The following is a 22,900-nucleotide window of genomic DNA, read 5'->3' on the forward strand; positions in this document are numbered from 1 at the left end:
CCGAGGGAAACCCCTGGGCGGCTGGGCGAGCCGCCTGCGAGAGCGGACCTGCTGACACCAGAAGGACGGGCAGGGAACCTGCGGCGGAGGACCCATACAGGCAAGTCGTGGGCTATCGATAGGGGGGCGGAGCGCTGCCGGTACGGAGACCGACAAGATGCTCGGGGCAAGTACCCAGGCAGTGCTTCTGGCCCTCCCTTTGCTTATGTTGCAGATTCGAAGCCTCGACGAGCCCTGGATCCGACGTCGTTTGGGACCTGCCCTTCTGGAACAGGCTGCTCCGCGCCGGGAGGCTGATGGCGCCCCAGCTGGCGGGGACAGTGGAGACAGGAGCGGTGCGGACCAGAGGGGCACGTTGGCGCCAGAGGGGGTGCCGAAGACGGATGTCCCAGGGTGCCGTGTTGGACCCTGGGGGTCAGAGTAGGACCCTCTCTGGGGACGTGCTGCCCTTTCAGGAAGTGCCGCTCGTACCCACGTGTCTTCGCTAGCGGTGGGGCACTCTGGTCCCCAGCCGGGGCAGGAGCCCGGCCGGGACGCCCAGGAAGACCAGAGGAGGGCTTGTGCCTCCTCCAGACTCCTCCGAGGGGGCATCCGTCCTGGTTATGTTGGGGGCCACGGGTAGAGGGCTTGGAAGCCCAACCCTGTAGGGGCCCGTGGCCACTGCCAGGCGGCGTCCAGGTGCCTGAGGCAACCTTGAGCCCAGCACTTCCGCCACACCAGGAAGTGCTGGGGAAGACGACAGGGGACACCTGGATGGCTTCCGGGTGCGCAGCCGGCACTTCCGCCACACTGGGGTGTGGCTAAGACTGAGTGCCGGGAAGCAGCTGGAGCCCATCCGGGTTCCTATAAGAGGGGCCGCCTCCCTCCAGTCATTGGCGGATGTCAGGTGGAAGTGGACAAAGCTGGAGAGAGGACGGGAGACGGCCAGGAAAGAAAGGCACAGGAACTGTGAGCTTGGACTTTGGGGAATCGGTGCAGAAGGCACTGGGGTTTTGTGCACGTGTGTAAATAATTATTGTAAATAAATAGTGTGTGGTGATGAACAATATGATGTCTGTCTGTGTGTGTCTGGGCCAGCATTCACAATATATATATATTGTTATAACTCCAAAAGGAGACAGCACAAAGGTTTGGGGTTTTCCGGCCCCGTATATTGTAGACGATCCACAATAATCAAAAAAAGAAAAGCAGGTCAAACATAAACTAAACAGTTCAAATGCGAGACGCCGAAGCCTGCCGTCGGCGGCCATTTTATGAGGGAGGAGCCAGAAGTGGAGGAATGCTGGAAAGGAACGGTGAGGGATGCTGGTACCAATGACGTCAGGACAAGATGGCGGAGGAAGGGCGGACGTAAACGTACTGCGGGCAAAGCCGGCTTATGGCAACGGAGCGTCCTTTTTTCTGTAAGAAAGCACAGGGAGAAAGTTAGTACCCGCCGTTCCCTGCCGGCAATGTTTTCCCAGGTGTGTTAAAATCCATCCGCGGCCTCCTACTCGCGCGTGCGTGACAATATATATATATATATATATATATATATATATATATATATATATATATATATATATAATATGCATGACAGAGAAAAGTGTAAAAACTGCTCACAGATATCAACCGGTCAGGTGCTTTGAACTCAGGAGACTGGATCCATAGTGCACCAGCACTAAAACTATTAAACAATTGTGCCAACCTCAGATATGTGTATTTTAGAAGACCATTTTAAGTTTGATTTTCGTATAAAAACAAAAAATTTAAAGTACTGTACTGTAGACTGAATTTAGTCAAAGTATTAAGGATAGATAGATACTTTTTTAATCCCCAAGGGGAATTTCTCGATTAGTTGACCTCTTTTGTAAGTTACTTTGTATAAAAGTGTCTTCAAAGTGAATAAATATACATTGACTTTTATAACAATCTATTTACAATTACATGTGTGTAATGTTCCAGCATCACTTCCGAATGGCTGGAGTGATTTTCATGAAACTTGGTACACATGTTTCTCATTGGTTGACTAAAAATACTGTAGGGTGAAATCAACCCTAACCCACCCCCTTCTGGGTAGGGTGGGGGGTGATCTTGTGCTTTTGTATGCATGTCATCATCCAGTTGACACTTGGAACGACCACCAGAGGGCTAACTGGAGGTGACTGCCAGAATTCTTTGTTTGAGCACCAATGTGCCCCTGTTGGCCAGTTCCAAGCGTGAACGGGATGATAACATACATACAAGACCACAAGACAATCACATTTGTGAGTCTTCATTGTTTGTTAATTTTTTTTTTTAAAGTTGTGTTTTTTTGTTTTTTTTTTGTTTTTTGTCTCTCAAACAATTAAAAAAAACACTTTATTTTCCTCCCAGGCAATGCTGGGTATTTCAGCTATGTTAGCTAGTTGTAATTGGTCTGCTGTTCTCTGTTTTATCTTAATGTTTTTTAGAATTGATTTAATTCAATTTATTTTTGTATAGTGCTATTCCCTGAGCACAGGCTAGGAGTGCTTGCACATATTTCTGGCTATAAAGCAGTGATGTAAATAGTTAAACCATATGGTGATTTTCACAAGTCACTAAGAAAAAGAGATGCAGTTTAAAAAGCTAATCAGCAGCTCAAATTTGGATATGTTAGACTAAGCCTGTAAGTACTTAAACCAATGAGGCATCTTTAACACAAGCAGGCAGATCATTCCATAGCTTTGTTGCTAAAAATTCAATCTTTTACTGTTATCTTAATAATACTTGGAATCAGTTGTAGACATCCACGGATTTGTTTGTAAGACGAACCCTAAAAAATTGCAAAATAAATTAAGAATTTTTTTCTGCCTGCATTTTGTTTCTATTTTTGTTTCTAAGTTTTTTTTTATTATATTTATTCTAGCTTTCACTCTTCACAAAGAAAATCTGGAAACACTAGAAGCTGTTGGCCATCTTGCTTCACTCCTTGGAGTTCTTCCATCCAATTTTAGCTATGCTGGCATCAAAGATAAAAGAGCTATTACATATCAGACCATGGTAGTTAAAAAAGTTACGCCAGAAAGGTATGTTTTGTTTGTTAATAGTACTTTTAAATATATACAAGCTAAAAACCATTATTTATTTAAACTATTATTTTCTTTTAGTTTAATTGAATTACTTTATAGATGTTACATATATTTAAAATATGTTCTTTAGCTAAACTGGTTTTATTTAATTTCTTTTATAGCTTTAGAGACTAAAGACTTTTTTTACATTCAAAGGTTAAAAGAACTTGCCTATACAGTGCAGAAGAAAGGAATCTCTATATCTAATATCCATCCAACTTCTCAGCCACTACGACTTGGACATTTAGCAGGCAACCATTTTGATATTATAGTAAGAGATGTGAAAAAGAAAATGTTAGAGTGTTCTAGAGAACTTAAAGATCTTGTTTGTGAAGCAGTAGAAAATGTTAAGGTAAGTTATTTTTGTTAAATCAACCTTGAATGTAATGTTTTATTTGTGGGCTATTACAATTTCATTTAACATACGTTTTGTTAAATGAGACATTAGACAATAAATAAGTCAGTGTGTATTTGCTTAAAAATATAACTTGGGCTACTTTTATTCATAGTCTTTTTTTATAAGTGAGATGCTAGTTTTACTGTTATAATAATCTTTATATTATTGTGGGCGAAAAGACAAAAATTGTCTTCTTTTGTTTTGCTCTGAAAAATTTTTGTGCATATAGTTTTCCAGATATTCAGGACTCATCTTTTACAACTTTTTGCACTCTTGTAATACCCTAAGTACCTAAAAAATTAATTGCCATGCTGTCCTCTTCCATTAGGTGGTAACATTTTTTGCTTGTATTGTAGTTTTCAATAACTTTCTCACAAAAATGTCCCACTGTAAAAGAATTTGCAGAGATTTCCTGATATATCAAACATGATGCTTTACAGCCAAAATGTTGTCTTTTCATTCTTTTCTTTTCAGCATGTAATAACCTAATAATAATAACCTTAACTTTTTTCATTTTGCAGATGCATTCTGACACAGCCCTACATTAACTTTAACTTTAAAATAAATATATATTTAAATATGTATTTAAATGATTGATTCACAGTTAATTTACACAAATATGTGTAACTTTAACAATATTTATAAAAATTAAGAACACGTTTCGATTAAAGCTCACACACATATCATGAAGGTTAATATAAATGAAGTAATGTTAAATTATTTGAACATTTGAGAGACCTAGTGCAATATATGGTACATATATTGTTTGCTTTATATTTAATGCTAATCATATGTAATAAATATGTATATTTTTAGTAGCAATAGAAATATTCTAACAAGGTTCAAATATCGCTCATTTAAAGTGTAATAGAGCAAAGGTGGTTTTATATTATATAGCAAGAAATCTGTTTCTAGTTTTGCCTTTTCATTGTTCCAGTTCTCCTTGAATTAAAGTGAATAATTAATCCTTGAGGTTTATAAATTTTTTATAGGTGCCTGACATCTTTTATGTTTGTCTGCATTTGCATAATTTTGACAATCAAATATGACACAAAACAACTGTCATACATAAACTCTCAAAGTTATTAATTTAAAGAAATTAAGTATATTTAAGCTCCGGAGAAGAGAGGAATGAATGTCAGTAGGAACAAGACAGAATACATGTGTGTAAATGAGAGGGAGGTCAGTGGAATGGTGAGGATGCAAGGAGAAGAGTTTGCGAAGGTGGATGAGTTTAAATACTTGAGATCAACAGTACAGAGTAATGGGGATTGTGGAAGAGAAGTGAAAAAGAGAGTGCAGGCAGGGTGGAATGGGTAGAGAAGAGTGTCAGGAGTGATTTGTGACAGACAGATATCAGTGAGAGTTAAAGGGAAGGTCTACAGGAGGGTAGTGAGAACAGCTATGTTATATGGGTTGGAGATGGTGGCACTGACCAGAAAGCAGGAGACAGAGCTGGAGGTAGCAGAGTTAAAGATGCTAAGATTTGCACTTGGTGTGACGAGGATGGATAGGATTAGAAATGAGTACATTAGAGGGTCAGTTCAAGTTGGATGGTTGGTAGACAAAGTCAGATAGGCGAGATTGCGTTGGTTTGGACATGTGCAGAGGAGAGATGCTGAGTATATTGGGAAAAGGATGTTAAGGATAGAGCTGTCAGGTAGGAGGAAAAGAGGAAGGCCTAAGAGGAGGTTTATGGATGTGGTGAGTGAACAAGATGCAGAGGACTGGAAGATATGGAAAAAGATGATCCATTGTGGCAACCCCTAATGGGAGCAGCCGAATGAAGAAAAGTATATTTATGTTCTTTTTGAATAAGAAAATATCAAAATTGTCCACAGATAGCTTTGATTATTTTAGTTCTTTTTCTTTAAATGTTAAGGTATACTCCATCCAAAAATTTATTTTTTTTACGTTGCTCTACATTGTTTGTAGTATGGCAGTGTTTGGCAGAGATAAACTTCTAATCTCATGTTTTTATGGAGAATTCGTCATACAGTGAGTTTTATTGGAGGCACAGTTTGAACAACAACAAATTACAGTATATGAAAATGTTGTGATAAAAATATGTTTGCTTGTGTCATAAAATCCAAATGTTGGGTAATCTCACAGCGCCCATACACATATTACGTCCCAAGAATAAGCAAATATGTATGTTTCGTAGCCAAAAATGACTACCTTGTCCATCTTACATTCCAAGATCACAAATATCTTAAATAAGAAGAAAACACTTAAAATCTTTGAATAAAAGCTTTCTTAAAGCAAACTAATTCTAAATTTTTGTAAGTCTGAGTAAGTCTTTTTTTAATTATCCCACTTGGAGGAAAATTCCTAAGTCAGAGTGCAAATGTAAAAAAAAAACATTAAAATTATTTCATTCTCACTTTGGAACACCCATTGTAGTTACAACCTTGGACCTTAGTTTAAACAGTAATACAGAAGAATATAGATTTACATGGAATCTTGGTTGTTAATCTCTTTAATCTATCAAAGGCTATTTGAATCTGTTTGGTGCTTCACAGGAAGACCGAGTTGTTCTGCTGGTGCAGTAAATGTGATACCGAGGCTTAGCTGAGCTTGAAACCTATATAATTTTTTAACTTTCAGAAGCTTTCCAAAGATGGGATGAGATAAACTGCAAAGTAAAACATCACAGTAATTAATCCATGATGATTTAAAGTACTGCGGTGGGTTGGGACCCTGCCCAGAATTGGTTCCTGCCTTGTGCCCTGTGTTGGCTGGGATTGGCTCCAGCAGACCCCCGTGACCCTGTATTCGGATTCAGCGGGTTGGAAAATGGATGGATGGATGGATTTAAAGTAGTTCCTCTTCAGTAAAAGGAGACAGGAAAGAGTGCAATCTACATACCTAAATTAGGTAAAAGGAAAATGAAGATCTCCAGTTGTTCTATTTTCTCACCTGTAATGTGTTCACAATACCCAGTACTGTAACAGTACGAGTCACTAGTCTCTGCCTTCTTATACACAATTGGAGATGCAAATGACTTACTGCTCTTTATGTCAGAATTTTTTAAGGCTTGCAGAAATAGCACATTACATTTTACTAACAAGACAGCTTTAATTTTTAGTTTTAACAGAAGCAGAAAAATAATCCATGCAGGTATCCATTTCATTATATTTTTTAAATGAAGTACCCCAGTTGACAATTCTAATTTGAGCTACTGTAAGCTTCCCATTTGTTAAACTAAGTGAATTAAAAGCAAATGTTTCTATTTCCCTGCATAACTGGATAATATGAAACTTTACAGCAACAGATGTCCTAAAAAATGTAACAAACATACTGAAGGTACTATTTCTCTTGTCCATAAACAATACAACTGCTCATCAGTAATCATTTTCAAAACATATAACGTGAAGACTGCTTAAAATGAGATTTTTTTAACCATAAGAAACTCAAAGATTCTAAGCTCAGATGAGCTAGTGTTTGATGCGAATGGAAAATTTACTGGTGGGCCAATGCTTCAAATATTTCCATTGTAGTCACTGACGCTACAAACACAAATGCGTGGGATGCCATCTATTTGTTAGGTAGATTGAGCGAGAAGGGTTACACGTGACCTCAGAGTTGCATTTTTTTTTTTTTTTCCAATAGATTCCGGCTACAATTTTATTTCATTGTTTCACCTCAAAACTGGTTTAGATGTATGTGTCTCTATGACTAGCTCTATGCTTAGGGTGGCCTCTTTCCTGCCCTGTGCCCAGAGCTACTAGTAAAAACGTTGTCCCCACTCCTATAACCCTATAGAAGCTGATAAGAAAATGTATTTATTTACTTATTTTATTCCAGATGTGAAATGCAAGAAAAATGCAATAACAATAAGAAAAATAAAATAAAATAAAAACTGAAATTCTGTGGGACAGATGCAACAGAAAGTAGAAGAAGATCTGTAAATTGCAGCAAAGAATTCTCCAATCTATTTTACAAAATATGTTTTGCTCTGTCAATTGGTAAAATATTTGCATGAAAATGTACTTTCAAAATTAAGTTTTGGATGAGTGCATATTTTTATATATATATACAGTAATCCCTCGCTATATCGTGCTTCGACTTTCGTGGCTTCACTCTATCGCGGATTTTATATGAAAGCATAACTAAATATATAACGCGGATTTTTCGCGGATTCTGCGGACAATGTGTCTTTTTTTACTTCCTGTACATGCTTCCTCAGTTGGTTTGCCCAGTTGATTTCTTACAAGGGACGCTATTGGCGGATGACTGAAAAGCTAACCAATCAGAGCACGCAGTTAAGTTCTCCTGACTGAGAAGCTAACTAATCAGAGCACGCAGTTAAGTTCCTGCCTGCTGAATGCAGTGTTAACCAGGAAGTCTCGTCTCGCTCATTCAGCATCAACGTGTTTCTCTGTGTAAAGAGTTGGGCTCTTTTATGTTTATCTTTTTGCATAGTCAAGCCCTTCATTATGGCTCCAAAACGATCTGCTACTGCTTCAGGGGCCGTGCCCAAGCGCAAACGTAAGATGTTAACGATTGCCGAAAAGGTAAACGTTTTGGATTTGTTGAAGGCTACGATTCTTTTTATTTAAAAAGTAGGAAAGGAATATAAGATCTACGGCCGCAGTGCCCTTTTAACCAGGGTGCAAAACGAGTTGTAAGTGGATGTAATAAGGCAGTAGTCTGGATGGAATCTGCTTTAGGGATTTGCATTGAAGACTGCCAGAAGAAGAACAACGGCAGTGCTACACAATCGCCTGAAGTGGCTACTTTGGTAGAACTGTAACGCTCTCCTTTGTTGTGCAGTAAAATTAAACTCATTGTTATCGGAGAAGTCATCGTGTCATTGTTGGTGAGTAACCATAATTAATTTTATACTTACAGTACTTAGTACATGTACGTACGTTTAGTGTCACTGTATACTATTTTTCTTGCGTTGTACGTATTTATTGCTGGTGGCCTGTCTATCGTAATGGCTATAACATATGTGATATCAGAGACACTCAATATCTTTAAAATAATATTTAGGTTTTACTGTATATAAACAGTGTGTTTATATACATAATTTCAATGAATCTTACCTAATATCTAAGAGAATACAAAGGGATTATGCTGTATAACTCTGGGGAATATTTATAAACAGTGTGGGAGAGTTTATAAGGGCTTAAAATATATAAAAATAACCATACAAACATATGGTTTCTACTTCGCGGATTTTCACCTATCGCGTTGGGGTCTGAAATGCAACCCCCGCGATCGAGGAGGGATTACTGTATATATATATATATATATATATATATATATATATATAGATATATATAGATATATATATACAGTGGGATGCAAAAGTTTGGGCAACCTTGTTAATAGTCATTATTTTCCTGTATAAATTGTTGGTTGTTACGATAAAAAATTTCAGTTAAATATATCATATAGGAGACACACACAGTGATATTTGAGAAGTGAAATGAAGTTTATTGGATTTACAGAAAGTGTGCAATAATTGTTCAAACAAAATCAGGCAGGTGCATAAATTTGGGCACCGTTGTCATTTTATGATTCCAAAACTCTTAGAACTAATTATTGGAACTCAAATTGGCTTGGTAAGCTAAGTGACCCCTGACCTACATACACAGGTGAATCCTATAATGAGAAAGAGTATTTAAGAGGGTCAATTGTAAGTTTCCCTCCTCCTTTAATTTTCTCTGAAGAGTAGCAACATGGGGGTCACAAAGCAACTCTCAAATGACCTGAAGACAAAGATTATTCACCATCATGGTTTAGGGGAAGGATACAGAAAGCTGCCCCAGATATTTAAGCTGTCTGTTTCCACAGTTAGGAACATATTGAGGAAATGGAAGACCACAGGCTCAGTTCAAGTTAAGGCTCAAAGTGGCAGACAGAGAACAGTCAGAGTCAACCCACAGACCAACACCAAAGACCTACAGCATCATCTTCCAGCAGATGGAGTCACTGTGCATCGTTCAACCATTCGGCGCACTTTACACAAGGAGATGCTGTATGCGAGAGTGATGCAGAGGAAGCCTTTTCTCCGCCCACAGCACAAACAGAGCCGCTTGAGGTATGCTCAAGCACATTTGGACAAGCCAGCTTCATTTTGGAATAAGGTGCTGTGGACTGATGAAACCAAAATTGAGCTATTTGGGCATAACAAGGGGCGTTATGCATGGAGGAAAAAGAACACAGCATTCCAAGAAAAACACCTGCTACCTACAGTAAAATATGGTGGTGGTTCCATCATGCTGTGGGGCTGTGTGGCCAGTGCAGGGACTGGGAATCTTGTCAAAGTTGAGGGACGCATGGATTCCACTCAGTATCAGCAGATTCTGGAGACCAATGTCCAGGAATCAGTGACAAAGCTGAAGCTGCGCCGGGGCTGGATCTTTCAACAAGACAATGACCCGAAACACTGCTCAAAATCCACTAAGGCATTCATGCAGAGGAACAAGTACAACATTCTGGAATGGCCATCTCAGTCCCCAGAACTGAATATAATTGAAAATCTGTGGTGTGAGTTAAAGAGAGCTGTCCATGCTCGGAAGCCATCAAACCTGAATGAACTAGAGATGTTTTGTAAAGAGGAATGGTCCTAAATACCTTCAACCACAATCCAGACTCTAATTGGAACCTACAGGAAGCGTTTAGAGGCTGTAATTTCTGCAAAAGGCGAATCTACTAAATATTGATTTCATTTCTTTTTTGTGGTGCCCAAATTTATGCACCTGCCTGATTTTGTTTGAACAATTATTGCACTCATTCTGTAAATCCAATAAACTTCATTTCACTTCTCAAATATCACTGTGTGTGTCTCCTATATCATATATTTAACTGACATTTTTTATCGTAACAACCAACGATTTATACAGGAAAATAATGACTATTAACAAGGTTGCCCAAGCTTTTGCATCCCACTGTATGTGTATATATATATATATATATATATATATATATATATATATATATATATATATATATATATATATATATGTACTTTTCTAAAAAATAAAAAAATATATAACTGCTATTGCAATACTTTTTGGCCTGTTGTGCCAGACAATACTGTATAACTTTGCAATACGATGGTATATGACATCTAAATTGGTTCAATGATAGCTAACAAATTTGGCCACAAAACAATCTTAACTCCATGGTTGTGCATCATAAAATGTCTTGGTTATACTGTATACTGTAAAGTCCAGCACTGCATTTTTTTGTATTTTATTTAGTTGATATTGATGTAAACCAATTTTTTTAATCATACAAATATTTTCATTTAAAAATTTAAAGTGTTGTACTTGACACTCTTCAGTCTTTTGCAGCACCTTTTTCATATAACTTATTTTAGGGTAAGTAATTTGGCACAGTTATACCAAAAACACTTTAGTGTCTAAGTTAAGCCTGCTAAGAATGAATGTCTTTTGAATATGGAGCTGCATGTAATATCATAGCTATAATTTTAAAATGCTTTCAGATTTGATTTCTAAGCTGGGTAAACATCAGCAAAAAATAATTTTGTATGTGATAATTTTAAGCTGCACTTTGAATTTGCACATTAGGATTTCTCATGAAATAGAAAAGTGTGTCCGCGTGCACTTTATTTAAGTAACAAAAATTAAAATAACTTCATATTTTATACTGAAACAGAACTTACACTTTTTAAACCAGCTATTTTAATGTCAGATGGTATAAATATACATAAGCCAATCACAAATAATTTATATAATACCAGTTATTTTTGATTTGTAATAATCACAATTAAACTTAGAAAATACAGATTTTTAATGATATTAAAATGCCTGTGTAAACCACTCATATATACAACTGTTAACATTAAATGATTAAAAATGTAAATGCATCAAATGAAAAACAATGATTTAAATCTCTTCATAAAGAAACTGCATCCATTTGTGGCACCATTTGTATTCAGTTTTCTTTATTGTAAATTTAAATGTGAAAGTGTCAAGGTACTTACTATATCGTTTAATCTGTAACCTGTGAGAGGAGATAAGCTGTCCACTGGCACTGACTGCCTCTCTGATGGTACAGGTTTCTGGAGTGCATAAAAGCTTCCTAGAAACCTTGGCATGACACTTCCACCACATCAGTGGGCCCTCTTCTGATTGAATGGATAGTATTGAAAAATCGATCTTATTCTCTGCTTTCACCATTTCCTCGGGGACCGTGGGCTACACATATGTAATTAAATGCATTTGATTTTAGTGGCGGTGTTCAGTCAGATGATTGTGTCAACAAACACACAGAGTTTGTCCATAAATCTCAACTGACTAATTCACACAGTTCTTTCTAATAATCTACATCTGCTATTTTAACTTTAAATTATTTTGTCTTTAATTTTGCATGTAGAGATTTACACTAATTTTTAGGCAAAAATCTAGACTTATTGTGGAATAATTGAGTAGAAAAAAATCTAGGAAATGAAAAATACATATCTAGCAAATGTAAAATATAATTTGCTAAGAAAAATAAGTACTGTATTTTTTTCCATATTCTGTTCATTTTTTTGTCAGAGTATAATTTTCTGCAGCTGCTGAGTAGTCGACTCTCAACACTTAAATAAAAAACAAACAATATAGGACCATCTGACTCATTCCTGTTCGATGAGTGAAACAGCTTGAAGCACTGTCCCTACCTTCTGCCATAGTTGTATTAAAGCGCTAGATATTACACAATTTGCATGTTACACATTCATGATTATGTGCTTTTTAGCAAATGCAGTGTTCGTTTTAAGAAAGAAAATACAGTAATTGACAACAGTTATGGGGATAACTACAATATAAAACAATATAATAACCGTTGGGGATTTCAGCACCGTATATACAGTAGTTACTGTCCCATTCCTAGTGTATATTATTTATGTTAATTTGTTCATCTCTAAGAGTCATATTTAAATTAATGTTTCATCTTATTTAAACCAATGTTTAGCTTGCAGTCAATGTTATTAACCATGCTAACTTCATACATACACATTTCGTTTTAATCAGGTTATTAGTACTGATGTTTTAATTTGGGCAAAGTGCATTCCTGTCACACTATTATTATGAACTTCTTTATGTGAAATGTTTTATTGATAGCAAATGGTTGAACTGCAATAATTTTAATATGTTTAGAATGGAGCAGTATTGCAGAGTTTTTAACAGGGGTTCTACTTCTGAGTGTTTACTTTGCAGCAGCACAGAAGTTTAGCAAATGGACAGCCATTGAATTGCCAATGTCCGTCCAGCATAGGCCTGTAAAACTGCTGATGAAATATACTTTTATCTCATTCATTGTTCCTTATCCTTATTGTCAAGGGTGACTGCAACATAAAAAAATGTGTTATGTGTTAATGCCTTTCTTCTTTTTTCATGTTTTGTTTCTTAATCTAATTCAAAACCTTGAGTTTCAAATATTTTTTAATTTTTGATATTAATTTGTATTCTGTGTTATTAATTTCATCTTTGCTTTTATTTTTGTTGTATTCCTTTGATTATTTGTGAAGTGCTTTGAGCATTCAAAATGTGTTACATAAATAAAATGTACAGTATTATTACAGCATATTATTATTATTATTGGACAGTGTCATGACTTGAGGTTTGATTTCTTGCCTACTCAGGGTCTGTATGGAGTTTGCATGTTCTGATCATGTGTTTTTGTGAACTTAGTGTGTGTAACTTCAGTTATTGTTTAATACCTGGATATTATAGATTTGTCATTAAGATCTCTCAATTGCCAAAATATGTTTATTCTACATGTGTTGCTAAATTACATCCTACCAGTTTAGGCCGACCGGTAGCTCCCCAGGTTTTCCATGTTGCTTATTAAGTTAATGATCCGAGATGTTGTTACAGATATAAAGATTTTCAGTATTTAATGTAAAAGGTATGCTTGTAGAAATGCAGTATTTACATGGAAAAACTTTCATCTCTATTTCTGCTATTATTGTAATTAACACAATTCCAGTAGTTACTTCAGTAGTATTTCAAAAAAATAGTAAGAATTCCCTGAAAAAAAATAGTTTCAAAGTTTCAAAATGGGTAGGTGACTTAGATGCATCAGGAGATACCAAAAGCAAATATAAAACAAGGGTATATGTATATGTTGATCTTACTGTTAGCAAAGAGAATCTCAAAAATAAAAAAGATAGCATGCTTGAAATTAAATAGCCATTTATTTAACCTTGTTGCAGACTAAAGTAACAAGTGACATCTGAACACACTTGTTATTTGATTCTTGCAGTTTTTTTTAAACATTTTCTTGAATTTATTAAAATCAAATAACATTCCATACAAGCAAATTGAGTTTTACAAAACTAGGTTAGAAAAAAATCAAGATCTAGGCCAATATAGTGAAACTTTAATAGTAATAAAAATAAATAGAATTAAAAAAGGGACAAGAATCTACTTCCTCAATTTAAATGCTAATTCCAAAATGTTATTGGTTAGATCCTGCCAGGTTTTGAAAAAGTTTTTTGCAGATCCTTTAAGTGACAATTAGATTTTTTCTAATTTCAGATAATATATAACATCAGTTACCCACTGACTTAAAAGAGGTGAGTTAGGATTCTTCTAGTTGAGCAAGATAAGTCTATGTGCCAATAATTAAGTAAACGCAATTATAGTTTGGTTGTCCTTCTCCACATTAAGCCCATCTGAAAGTACACCAAACACAGCTTTAGGATTAGGACGAATTGTGACTGAAAGGCATTTAATGATTTTGATCCAAAATTATGCTAATTTGGTGCAAGTCCAAAACATGGCCCAGTGAGCATGGAACTTGATTGCAACGTTCGCAGGTTGGATCTTGCCCTGGAAACATTTTGGACAATCTTAAACGAGACAGATGCACTATATAATTTTAAGTTGAAGTATTGTATGCTTTGCACATATGGAGCTAGAGTCAATTCTGTGCATGGCTGCCTTCCACTGCTTTTTGAAATGTTGAGTAAGAGATACTTTTCCCACTGTACTGTAGGATCTTTGAAAGGGAGGGACTTAAAAAAGTTTTTATACATTACAGAATTGCTGTCTGTGGCCTCAAGACTAAACAGTATTTTTTTCCGGAATAGAGGTTGGTGAGAGGTGAGGAAAATTGGGCAGGTTTTCTTTAACAAAGTTTTTAATTTGGAGGTAGTGAAAGAAATGTGTTGCTGGAAAGTAAAATTTGGAGTGTAATAGTTTGTAGGATGCGAAGACGTTGTCTATGTACAGATCTCTAACTGATTTAATCCCAAATGTTTTCCAGACATTAAAAGCTGCGTACATTTGAGAGGGTGGAAAAAGTTGGTTATTTTGCAGAGGTGCCACAGATAAAAGCTGCTCTATCTTAAAGTACTTTTCTGAGTGAATGAAACACAACTGGGTAGTTAGTATATTGGCGATACCTTGCAAAGAAGTTATAAAGTCACTTCAGTACACATGTATTTTGTGAGCATGCCCGTGTCGATCGAACAAAGGAAGCTCTGCTGTCTTACTTGTGACTTTACTCTGTAGGAAGATAAGTAAACAAATTGAGGTAAATAACATTCAATCTGGCTTTTATATAAAAAACATATAAATGTTTTTATATAAAGACCATCACAAAACATAATCACAAATAGGACTTTGCACGATACCTTGGCAAACTCTGTAAGCCCTGTTTTTTTCTTTGAAGGACATGTGTGGGGCAGACTGACTGGCAGGATGATGCATCCAAACGATGCCATCTTTTGCCTTTACGACTGGTGCAGCTGCATTATTTTTATATGTGAGTGGACGTTTCTTGTGGGGAGGGCCTCTATTCTCTTTCTCCGATGTAAAACCCTCATCCTCATCTGAGTTCACTTCTGTTATGACATGTCTTTATTTGAAAACAGCAGTGTCAGATTGGGCGAGCTTGAACGTAACTGAAAGAATAAAACTGAATACATTAAAAAAAAAAAAAAGGCTAACGTTTATAAGCACTATACATTTATACCGGCTGTTACAGACTCAAATCAAATGGATGTTTTTATTGTTCAATAGTAACAATAACAGCAACTCCTACTCAAAATGGTAATTCTGGAGTGTGCCCAGATTCGATACTGGTACCTCTTGATTATGAGTCAGCAGTTCTTATTGCTGCGCCACTCAAGAGGTCATATCCATGTTGTACCCTAACACGATTTATTTTTCTTCCCTTATATTCTTGAATAAAAGCACATTTATTTTGTTATACTTGTATCTTTTGTGAAAGTGTTTATTTGATATTTGGACTTCTGTCTTCATACATTATATACTCCATATCAAAATTTTGTTGTTAGTACTATAACATGAAAACAGTTACTAATTTAAGTATTTGTTTTCTTGCATTTCCCGCATTTCCTGTTATCCGATCGTTGTAGACACGGAACACACATGAAATGCATGTGTTCCAAATAACAATATATTATTTACCCTATGCAACTCATAGGATCTCACATGCAGCTAAAGAAGATTTGAGCTGGGAGAACTTTTTGCCCAAGATGAGCTCCGTTACAGATGGGATAGCAGGCTGCTTGTGCTGAGCGACATATTTACAAAACAAAAGACACTGATGGAGAGGGGTGAACAGATTTAAGGTGGGCCAGGATTAAAAGTTTTTTCGTAGGCTTCAGGGATTCTAGTGTTAATGACATATCTCTAATTACTGACTCAAGTGAGGCTGCAGTAATTATCCTACAAGACCTTTCTGCAGTTTTTGATACTATGGCCATAAGATCTTGCTCTTGTGGATGGAACATCTGGTGGAGCTTAAAGGGGCTGCTGTTAACTGGTTCAGGTCATATTTTACTGTTAGAGACTTTTGAGTGTTTTTAAATTTCTGTTTCTCATCTGCTGCTCCTGTTAAATGTGGTGTTTCTCAGGGAACCATTTTGGTCCTATTTTATTTTCAATTTATCTTCATACTATAGGAGCTATTTTCATCCATCCATCCATCCTCTTCCGCTTGTCCGAGGTCGGGTCGTGGGGGCAGCAGCTTAAGCAGAGGCCCAGATTTCCCTCTCCCGGCCACTTCTTCCAGCTCTTCGGGAGAATCCCAAAGGCGTTCCCAGGCCAGCTGGGAGACATAGTCCCTCCAGCGTGTCCTGGGTCTTCCCCGGGGCCTCCTGCCGGTTGGACGTGCCCGGAACACCTCACCAGGGAGGCGTCCAAGAGGCATCCTGATCAGATGCCCGAGCCACCTCATCTGACTCCTCTCGATGCGGAGGAGCAGCGGCTCTACTCTGAGCCCCTCCCGGATGACTGAGCTTCTCACCCTATCTTTAAGGGAAAGCCCAGACACCCTGTGGAGGAAACTCATTTCAGCCGCTTGTATTCGCGATCTCGTTCTTTCGGTCACTACCCATAGCTCATGACCATAGGTGAGGGTAGGAGCGTAGATCCACTGGTAAATTGAGAGCTTTGCCTTATGGCTCAGCTACTTTTTCACCACGACAGACCGATGCAGAGCCCGCATCACTGCGGATGCCGCACCGATCCGCCTGTCGATCTCACGCTCCATTCTTCCCTCACTCGTGAACAAGACCCCGAGATACTTGAACTCCTCCACTTGGGGCAGGATCTCTCCCCCAACCCTGAGAGGGCACTCCACCCTTTTCCGGCTGAGGACCATGCTCTCGGATTTGGAGGTGCTGATTCTCATCCCAGCCGCTTCACACTCAGCTGCGAACCGATCCAGAGAGCTGAAGATCATGGCCTGATGAAGCAAACAGGACAACATCATCTGCAAAAGCAGTGACCCAATCCTGAGTCCACCAAACCGGACCCCTTCAACACCCTGGTTGCGCCTAGAAATTCTGTCCATAAACAGAATCGGTGACAAAGGGCAGCCCTGGCGGAGTCCAACTCTCACTGGAAGCGGGCTCGACTTACTGCGGCAATGCGGACCAAGCTCTGACACGGTTGTACAGAGACCGAACAGCTCTTATCAGGGGTCCGGTACCCCATACTCCCGAGCACCCCCACAGGATTCCCGAGGGACACGGTCGAATGCCTTTTCCAAGTCCACAAAACACATGTAGACCGGTCGGGCAAACTCCCATGCACCCTCAGGACTCTGCTAAGGGTGAAGAGCTGGTCCACTGTTCCGACCAGGGCTAAAACCACACTGTTCCTCCTGAATCCGAGGTTCACTATCCGGCGGACCCTCCTCTCCAGAACCCCGAATAGACTTTTCCAGGGAGGCTGAGGAGTGTGATCCCTCTATAGTTGGAACACACCCTCCGGTCCCCTTTTAAAGAGGGGACCACCACCCCGGTCTGCCAATCCAGAGGCACTGTCCCGATGTCCATGCGATGTTGCAGAGGCGTGTCAACCAAGACAGTCCTACAACATCCAGAGCCTTAAGGAACTCGGTATCTCATCCACCCGGGGCCCTGCCACCAAGGAGTTTTTGACCACCTCGGTGACTTCAGTCCCAGAGATGGGAGAGCCCACCTCAGAGTCCCCAGGCTCTGCTTCCTCGTGGAAGGCATGTTAGTGGGATTGAGGAGGTCTTGAAGTACTCCTCCCACCGACCCACAACGTCAGTGAGGTCAGCAGCGCACCATCCCCACCATATACGGTGTTGACACTGCACTGCTTCCCCTCCTGAGGCGCGGACGGTGGACCAGAATCTCCTCGAAGCCGTCCAAAGTGTTCTCCATGGCCTCTCCAAACTCCTCCCATGCCCGAGTTTTGCCTCAGCAACAACGAAGCCGCGTTCGCTTGGCCTGCGGTACCTATCAGCTGCCTCCAGAGACCCACAGGACAAAAAGTCCTATAGGACTCCTTCTTCAGCTTGACGGCATCCCTCACGCGGTGTCCACCAACGGGTTCGGGATTGCCGCCACGACAGGCACCGACCACCTTGCGGCCACAGCTCCGGTCAGCCGCCTCAACAATAGAGGCACGGAACATGGCCCATTCGGACTCAATGTCCCCACCTCCCTCGGGGCGTGGTTGAAGTTCTGCGGAGGTGGGAGTTGAAGCTACTTCTGACAGGGGACTCTGCCAGCCGTTCCCAGCAGACCCTCACAACACGTTTGGGCCTACCAGGTCTGACCGGCATCTTCCCCACCATGAAGCCAACTCACCACCAGGTGGTGATCAGTTGACAGCTCCGCCCCTCTCTTCACCCGAGTGTCCAAGACATATGGCGCAAGTCCGGCGACACGACCACAAAGTCGATCATCGACCTGAGGCCTAGGGTGTCCTGGTGCCAAGTGCACATATGAACACCCTTATGCTTGAACATGGTGTTCGTTATGGACAATCCGTGACGAGCACAGAAGTCCAATAACAAAACACCGCTCGGGTTCAGATCGGGGCCATTCCTCCCAATCACGCCCTTCCAGGTCTCACTGTCATTGCCCGTGAGCATTGAAGTCTCCCAGCAAAGCGAGGGAATCCCAGAAGGTATGCCCTCTAGCAACCCCTCCAGAGACTCCAAAAAGGGTGGATACTCCAAACTGCTGTTGGTGCATACGCACAAACAACAGTCAGGACCCTTCCCCCCCACCCGAAGGCGAGGGAGGCCACCCTCTCGTCCACCGGGGTAAACCCCAATGCACAGGCTCCGAGTCGGGGGGCAATAAGTATGCCCACACCTGCTCGGTACCTCTCACCGGAGGCAACTCCAGAGTGGTAGAGAGTCCAGCCCCTCTCAAGGAGATTGGTTCCAGAGTCCAAGCTGTGCGTCGAGGTGAGTCCGACTATATCTAGCGGAACCTCTCACCTCGCACACTAGCTCAGGCTCCTTCCCCTTCAGAGAGTGACATTCCACGTCCCAAGAGCCAGTTTCTGTAGCCGAGGATCAGACCGCTAAGGTCCCCGCCTTCGGCTACCACCCAACTCACACTGCACCCAACCTCCTTGGCCCCTCCCATAGGTGGTGAGCCCATGGGGAGGAGGACCCACGTTACCTCTTCGGGCTGTGCCCGGCCGAGCCCATGGGTGCAGGCCCGGCACCAGGCGCCGCCATCGAGCCCCACCTCCAGGCCTGGCTCCAGAGGGGGCCCGTGACCAGCGTCGGGCAAGGGAAAGCGTCGTCCAAGTTTTATTCTTCATTGGAGGTTTATTGAACCGCTCTTTGTCTCATCCCTCACCTAGGACCAGTTTGCCTTGGGTGGCCCTACCGGGGGCATAAAGCCCCGGACAACATAGCTCCTAGGATCATTGGGACACGCAAACCCCTCCACCACGATAAGGTGACGGTTCAAGGAGGAGAAATGTAATATTTCTTTTCACTGCGATGCTTATGATACACAGGTTTATGTTCCTGTTTATAACTCAACAATTAATCTAAGATCCTGGATGGCTGACAGTTTTCTTGATCTCAATCAAAATAAAACGAAAGTGATGATAGCTGGTCCACCTGCCAAAGCTCCAAATGGTTTTGAATTTCTCGTCTCTTTCTCTGACTTTTTAAACCACAAGTCCATAATCTTGGTGTTATTTTTGACAGTGACCTCTCTTTTGAGAAACAGATTAATTCAGTAGTAAAGAGTTGCTTTTTCCAGCTTTGTCATTTACCTAAGGTCAAACCTTTTTTTTTTATCTCCTAGGGATCTTGAGAAATCTACTTGTGTTTGTATCATTTCTCAGCTTGATTACTGTAACTCAATTGTATTCTAGGATCAGCAAATCCCTGATATGCAGGTTGCAGTTGGTTCAGTATGCTGCTGGCCATTTTTTGGGTTGAGCAAGAAAGTTTGATTCTCCTTCTCCAAAATTAGCTTCTTTACACTGGCTGCCTGTTAGTTTCAGAATTGACTTTAAAATTTTGTTGCTAGTTTTGAAATCATTACATTGGTATGTTTCTGCCTATTTATCTGAATTTTGTGTTTTACAGGGCTTTTCCAGCTGCTAGTCCTCGTCCTTGGAACTCTTTACCTCATTACATTAAGGAGTCACCTTCAATTGAAATGTTTAAAACTAGATTGGAGACCCATTTCTATTTTCCAAGCTTTCAGTGACCTTCGCTAATACTGATGGTTGCCCTACTCTTAGTCATCTACTTTCTTTTCTTTAACTCACCGCTGGCTATATTTCATTTTATTTTATTTATGTCTGTTATATGTTTTAATGTAAAGCACTTTGGCTGCAGCATTACTGATGTTGTTTTAAAAGTGCTCTATAAATAATTTGACATTAACACTAATCTACCTCGGTGCATGGCTGTTGCAGACCAGGATAATGGCAGCAGCAGGCAACCCAGGCATCCCAGCCACTGCTTGAAATTTCTTTTGGAAACACTGAATGAATACATGCCAATCATCTATTTTAGACATTTTACTGTAACTTAGTTTTTTATCAATGTGTTTGTCATTCACGGGGTAACATTTTTATGTATTTCCTCTTTTTGATTATATATCAGTAATTATAATTAGAAGAAAAAACTATCCATGCTGTTTTTAATATGTGAATCTGGTGTCATGTTGTACTTTCTTCTGCTGTATCAATGTATTGCATACTTAATTTTTCAGTGATTAAAATGTTAATGCCTGTGACAAATTTATGTTGTTTTTAAATTGTTTTAAGTCTTTCTCTATGGTGAATGATAAAGTTAGTGCTTATGTTGCCAACTGCTTATTATATTGAAAGCAGCTATCTATTTTATCATTGCCAAGCTCAATTAAAAAGGGGCACTAATGCCAGTGGTTCTTTATGTTTTAAACCTGTTCTCACAAATATACAAAGAGAACATATCCACTCAGCATTTTCCCTATCATTAGAATTTATATCCAATAGTGAAAAGTAGTGTAATGCTGTATCTGACTTTACCATGTAACTTGAATAACTGTTGGTTTTATTTTCAGGTTAAAGGATTTGTTAATTACTATGGACCCCAGAGGTTTGGATCTGTTCATAGTGTTAAGGCTGATCAAATTGGATTGGCTCTTTTAAAGAAAGAAATGGTACATATGTTGCTTAGATTTTATTTCCTTATAGTGAAAGTTTGTTTTTTTCAAATGGATAATTCCTCTAGAGAAATCAGAAAGACCTGGCTTTTACAGTATTTAAATATGTTTCACATTACTGTTTTGTTATGGTGTGCAGTCATTATTAAACTAATTCAACATTCTCATATAATAAATAAACCAGTTAAAAAGTAACAGAAAAATAGATGGTCTTTTTCCTTTACTAATACATTTTTTTTTGCTAAATTTTGTACTGTCCTATGATATACAGTATGACACATACAGTAGAGTCTCGCTTATCTGACATTCTGCCGGCCCGTTAATGTCAGATAATGGGAGGTGTTAAGAAAAAGCCTATTAAACATCAAACTATGTTCTAATTTTACTCATTACGAACCTCGGTTCACTAACGTCTCTGGACATGTACAAATCGGGTTATGACCAAAAAGTTCGCCAAACTTTTGCATCTGCTCACACTAGGTATACGAACTAGCCAGTTTCCCTTTCGGTTTGTGCACGCTGATGGTTTCTGCACGTGTTCAGTCTCTCCCTGTGCATTCCCTGTGCAGCAGGAGAGAGAGACACAGACAGACACACACACATGCGCGCAGGAGAAAGAGACACACACACGCGCAAGAGAGACACGCGCACACACACACACACGAGAAAGAGAGACACACACAGACGCACGCGCACGCACACACACACACATACGCACAAGAGAGACAGAGGGGCGCACGCACACACACACACGCCAGAGAGAGATGGCCACATAATCCACTGTAATAATTTTTTACAACAAAACAACAAAAAATTTTACTGAAAAAATGAACTTGGCAACTAAAAATAGACTACACTCATGCTCGCAACTTGCAGTTCTTGTTGTCGATTGATGCGTTTTTTTTGCGGTGGGACGTCAGATAATACAAAATGTTGGATAAGCGAGGGTTGAATAAGCGAGACTCTACTGTACTTTAAAAATTTTAAAATCGGAAGTGTGCTCTCCTCGACTTTCTCAAATACTGAGATAGACATAAAGGTCATTAGCCACTTCCAGTTGTGCAATATTTCTCAAAAATCATATATCTTTGTTTCTCATAACAACTAATTGATAATATAAATACACAATCATTTATCTTTGTTTATAATCAAACTTTATATTAAAATATTTTCACAGTTAGGGAGGTCAAAAACGGTAGTAGAATTTTTAGATTGATTACATATGCATTACCTAGATTACAAACAATGTAAAAAGAGTTATATTCACCTAAAAACAGAAAAATTGTTAGTATTATATAATATTTGTTGAAATAAATTGCAATAGGTAAAAATGCATTTAGCTACATTTAATTATGATAATGATGGCGGAAATGAAAAAAAAATCATAAAATTAAATATATTACCAGGAACACAACAGGAACATTGCAATTTATTGTTTGTATTACATCTTTATATTTACATGGCATGTTCAGTGTTTACACGTTATTTTGAAATTATTGATGTATAAATTAAAATAAAATTAATAATAGTTATTGAAAGAATGTG

At 39.2% G+C, this 22,900-nt stretch overlaps 1 protein-coding gene across 2 annotated transcripts in view; it reads left to right on the forward strand.

The window, feature by feature from the left end:
• Positions 1 to 22,900, forward strand: part of pus7l (pseudouridine synthase 7 like) — a 54,771-nt gene that overhangs the window by 19,805 nt on the left and 12,066 nt on the right. For both annotated transcript variants that reach the window (XM_039760891.1, XM_039760889.1), the window contains exons 3-5: positions 2,870 to 3,029; positions 3,228 to 3,423; positions 21,254 to 21,352. In XM_039760891.1, the coding sequence (XP_039616825.1) occupies positions 2,870 to 3,029; positions 3,228 to 3,423; positions 21,254 to 21,352 (455 nt within the window). The remainder of the gene's footprint in view (positions 1 to 2,869; positions 3,030 to 3,227; positions 3,424 to 21,253; positions 21,353 to 22,900) is intronic.

The sequence above is a fragment of the Polypterus senegalus genome, chromosome 8, assembly GCF_016835505.1.
Source record: "Polypterus senegalus isolate Bchr_013 chromosome 8, ASM1683550v1, whole genome shotgun sequence".
Taxonomy (NCBI): domain Eukaryota; kingdom Metazoa; phylum Chordata; class Cladistia; order Polypteriformes; family Polypteridae; genus Polypterus; species Polypterus senegalus.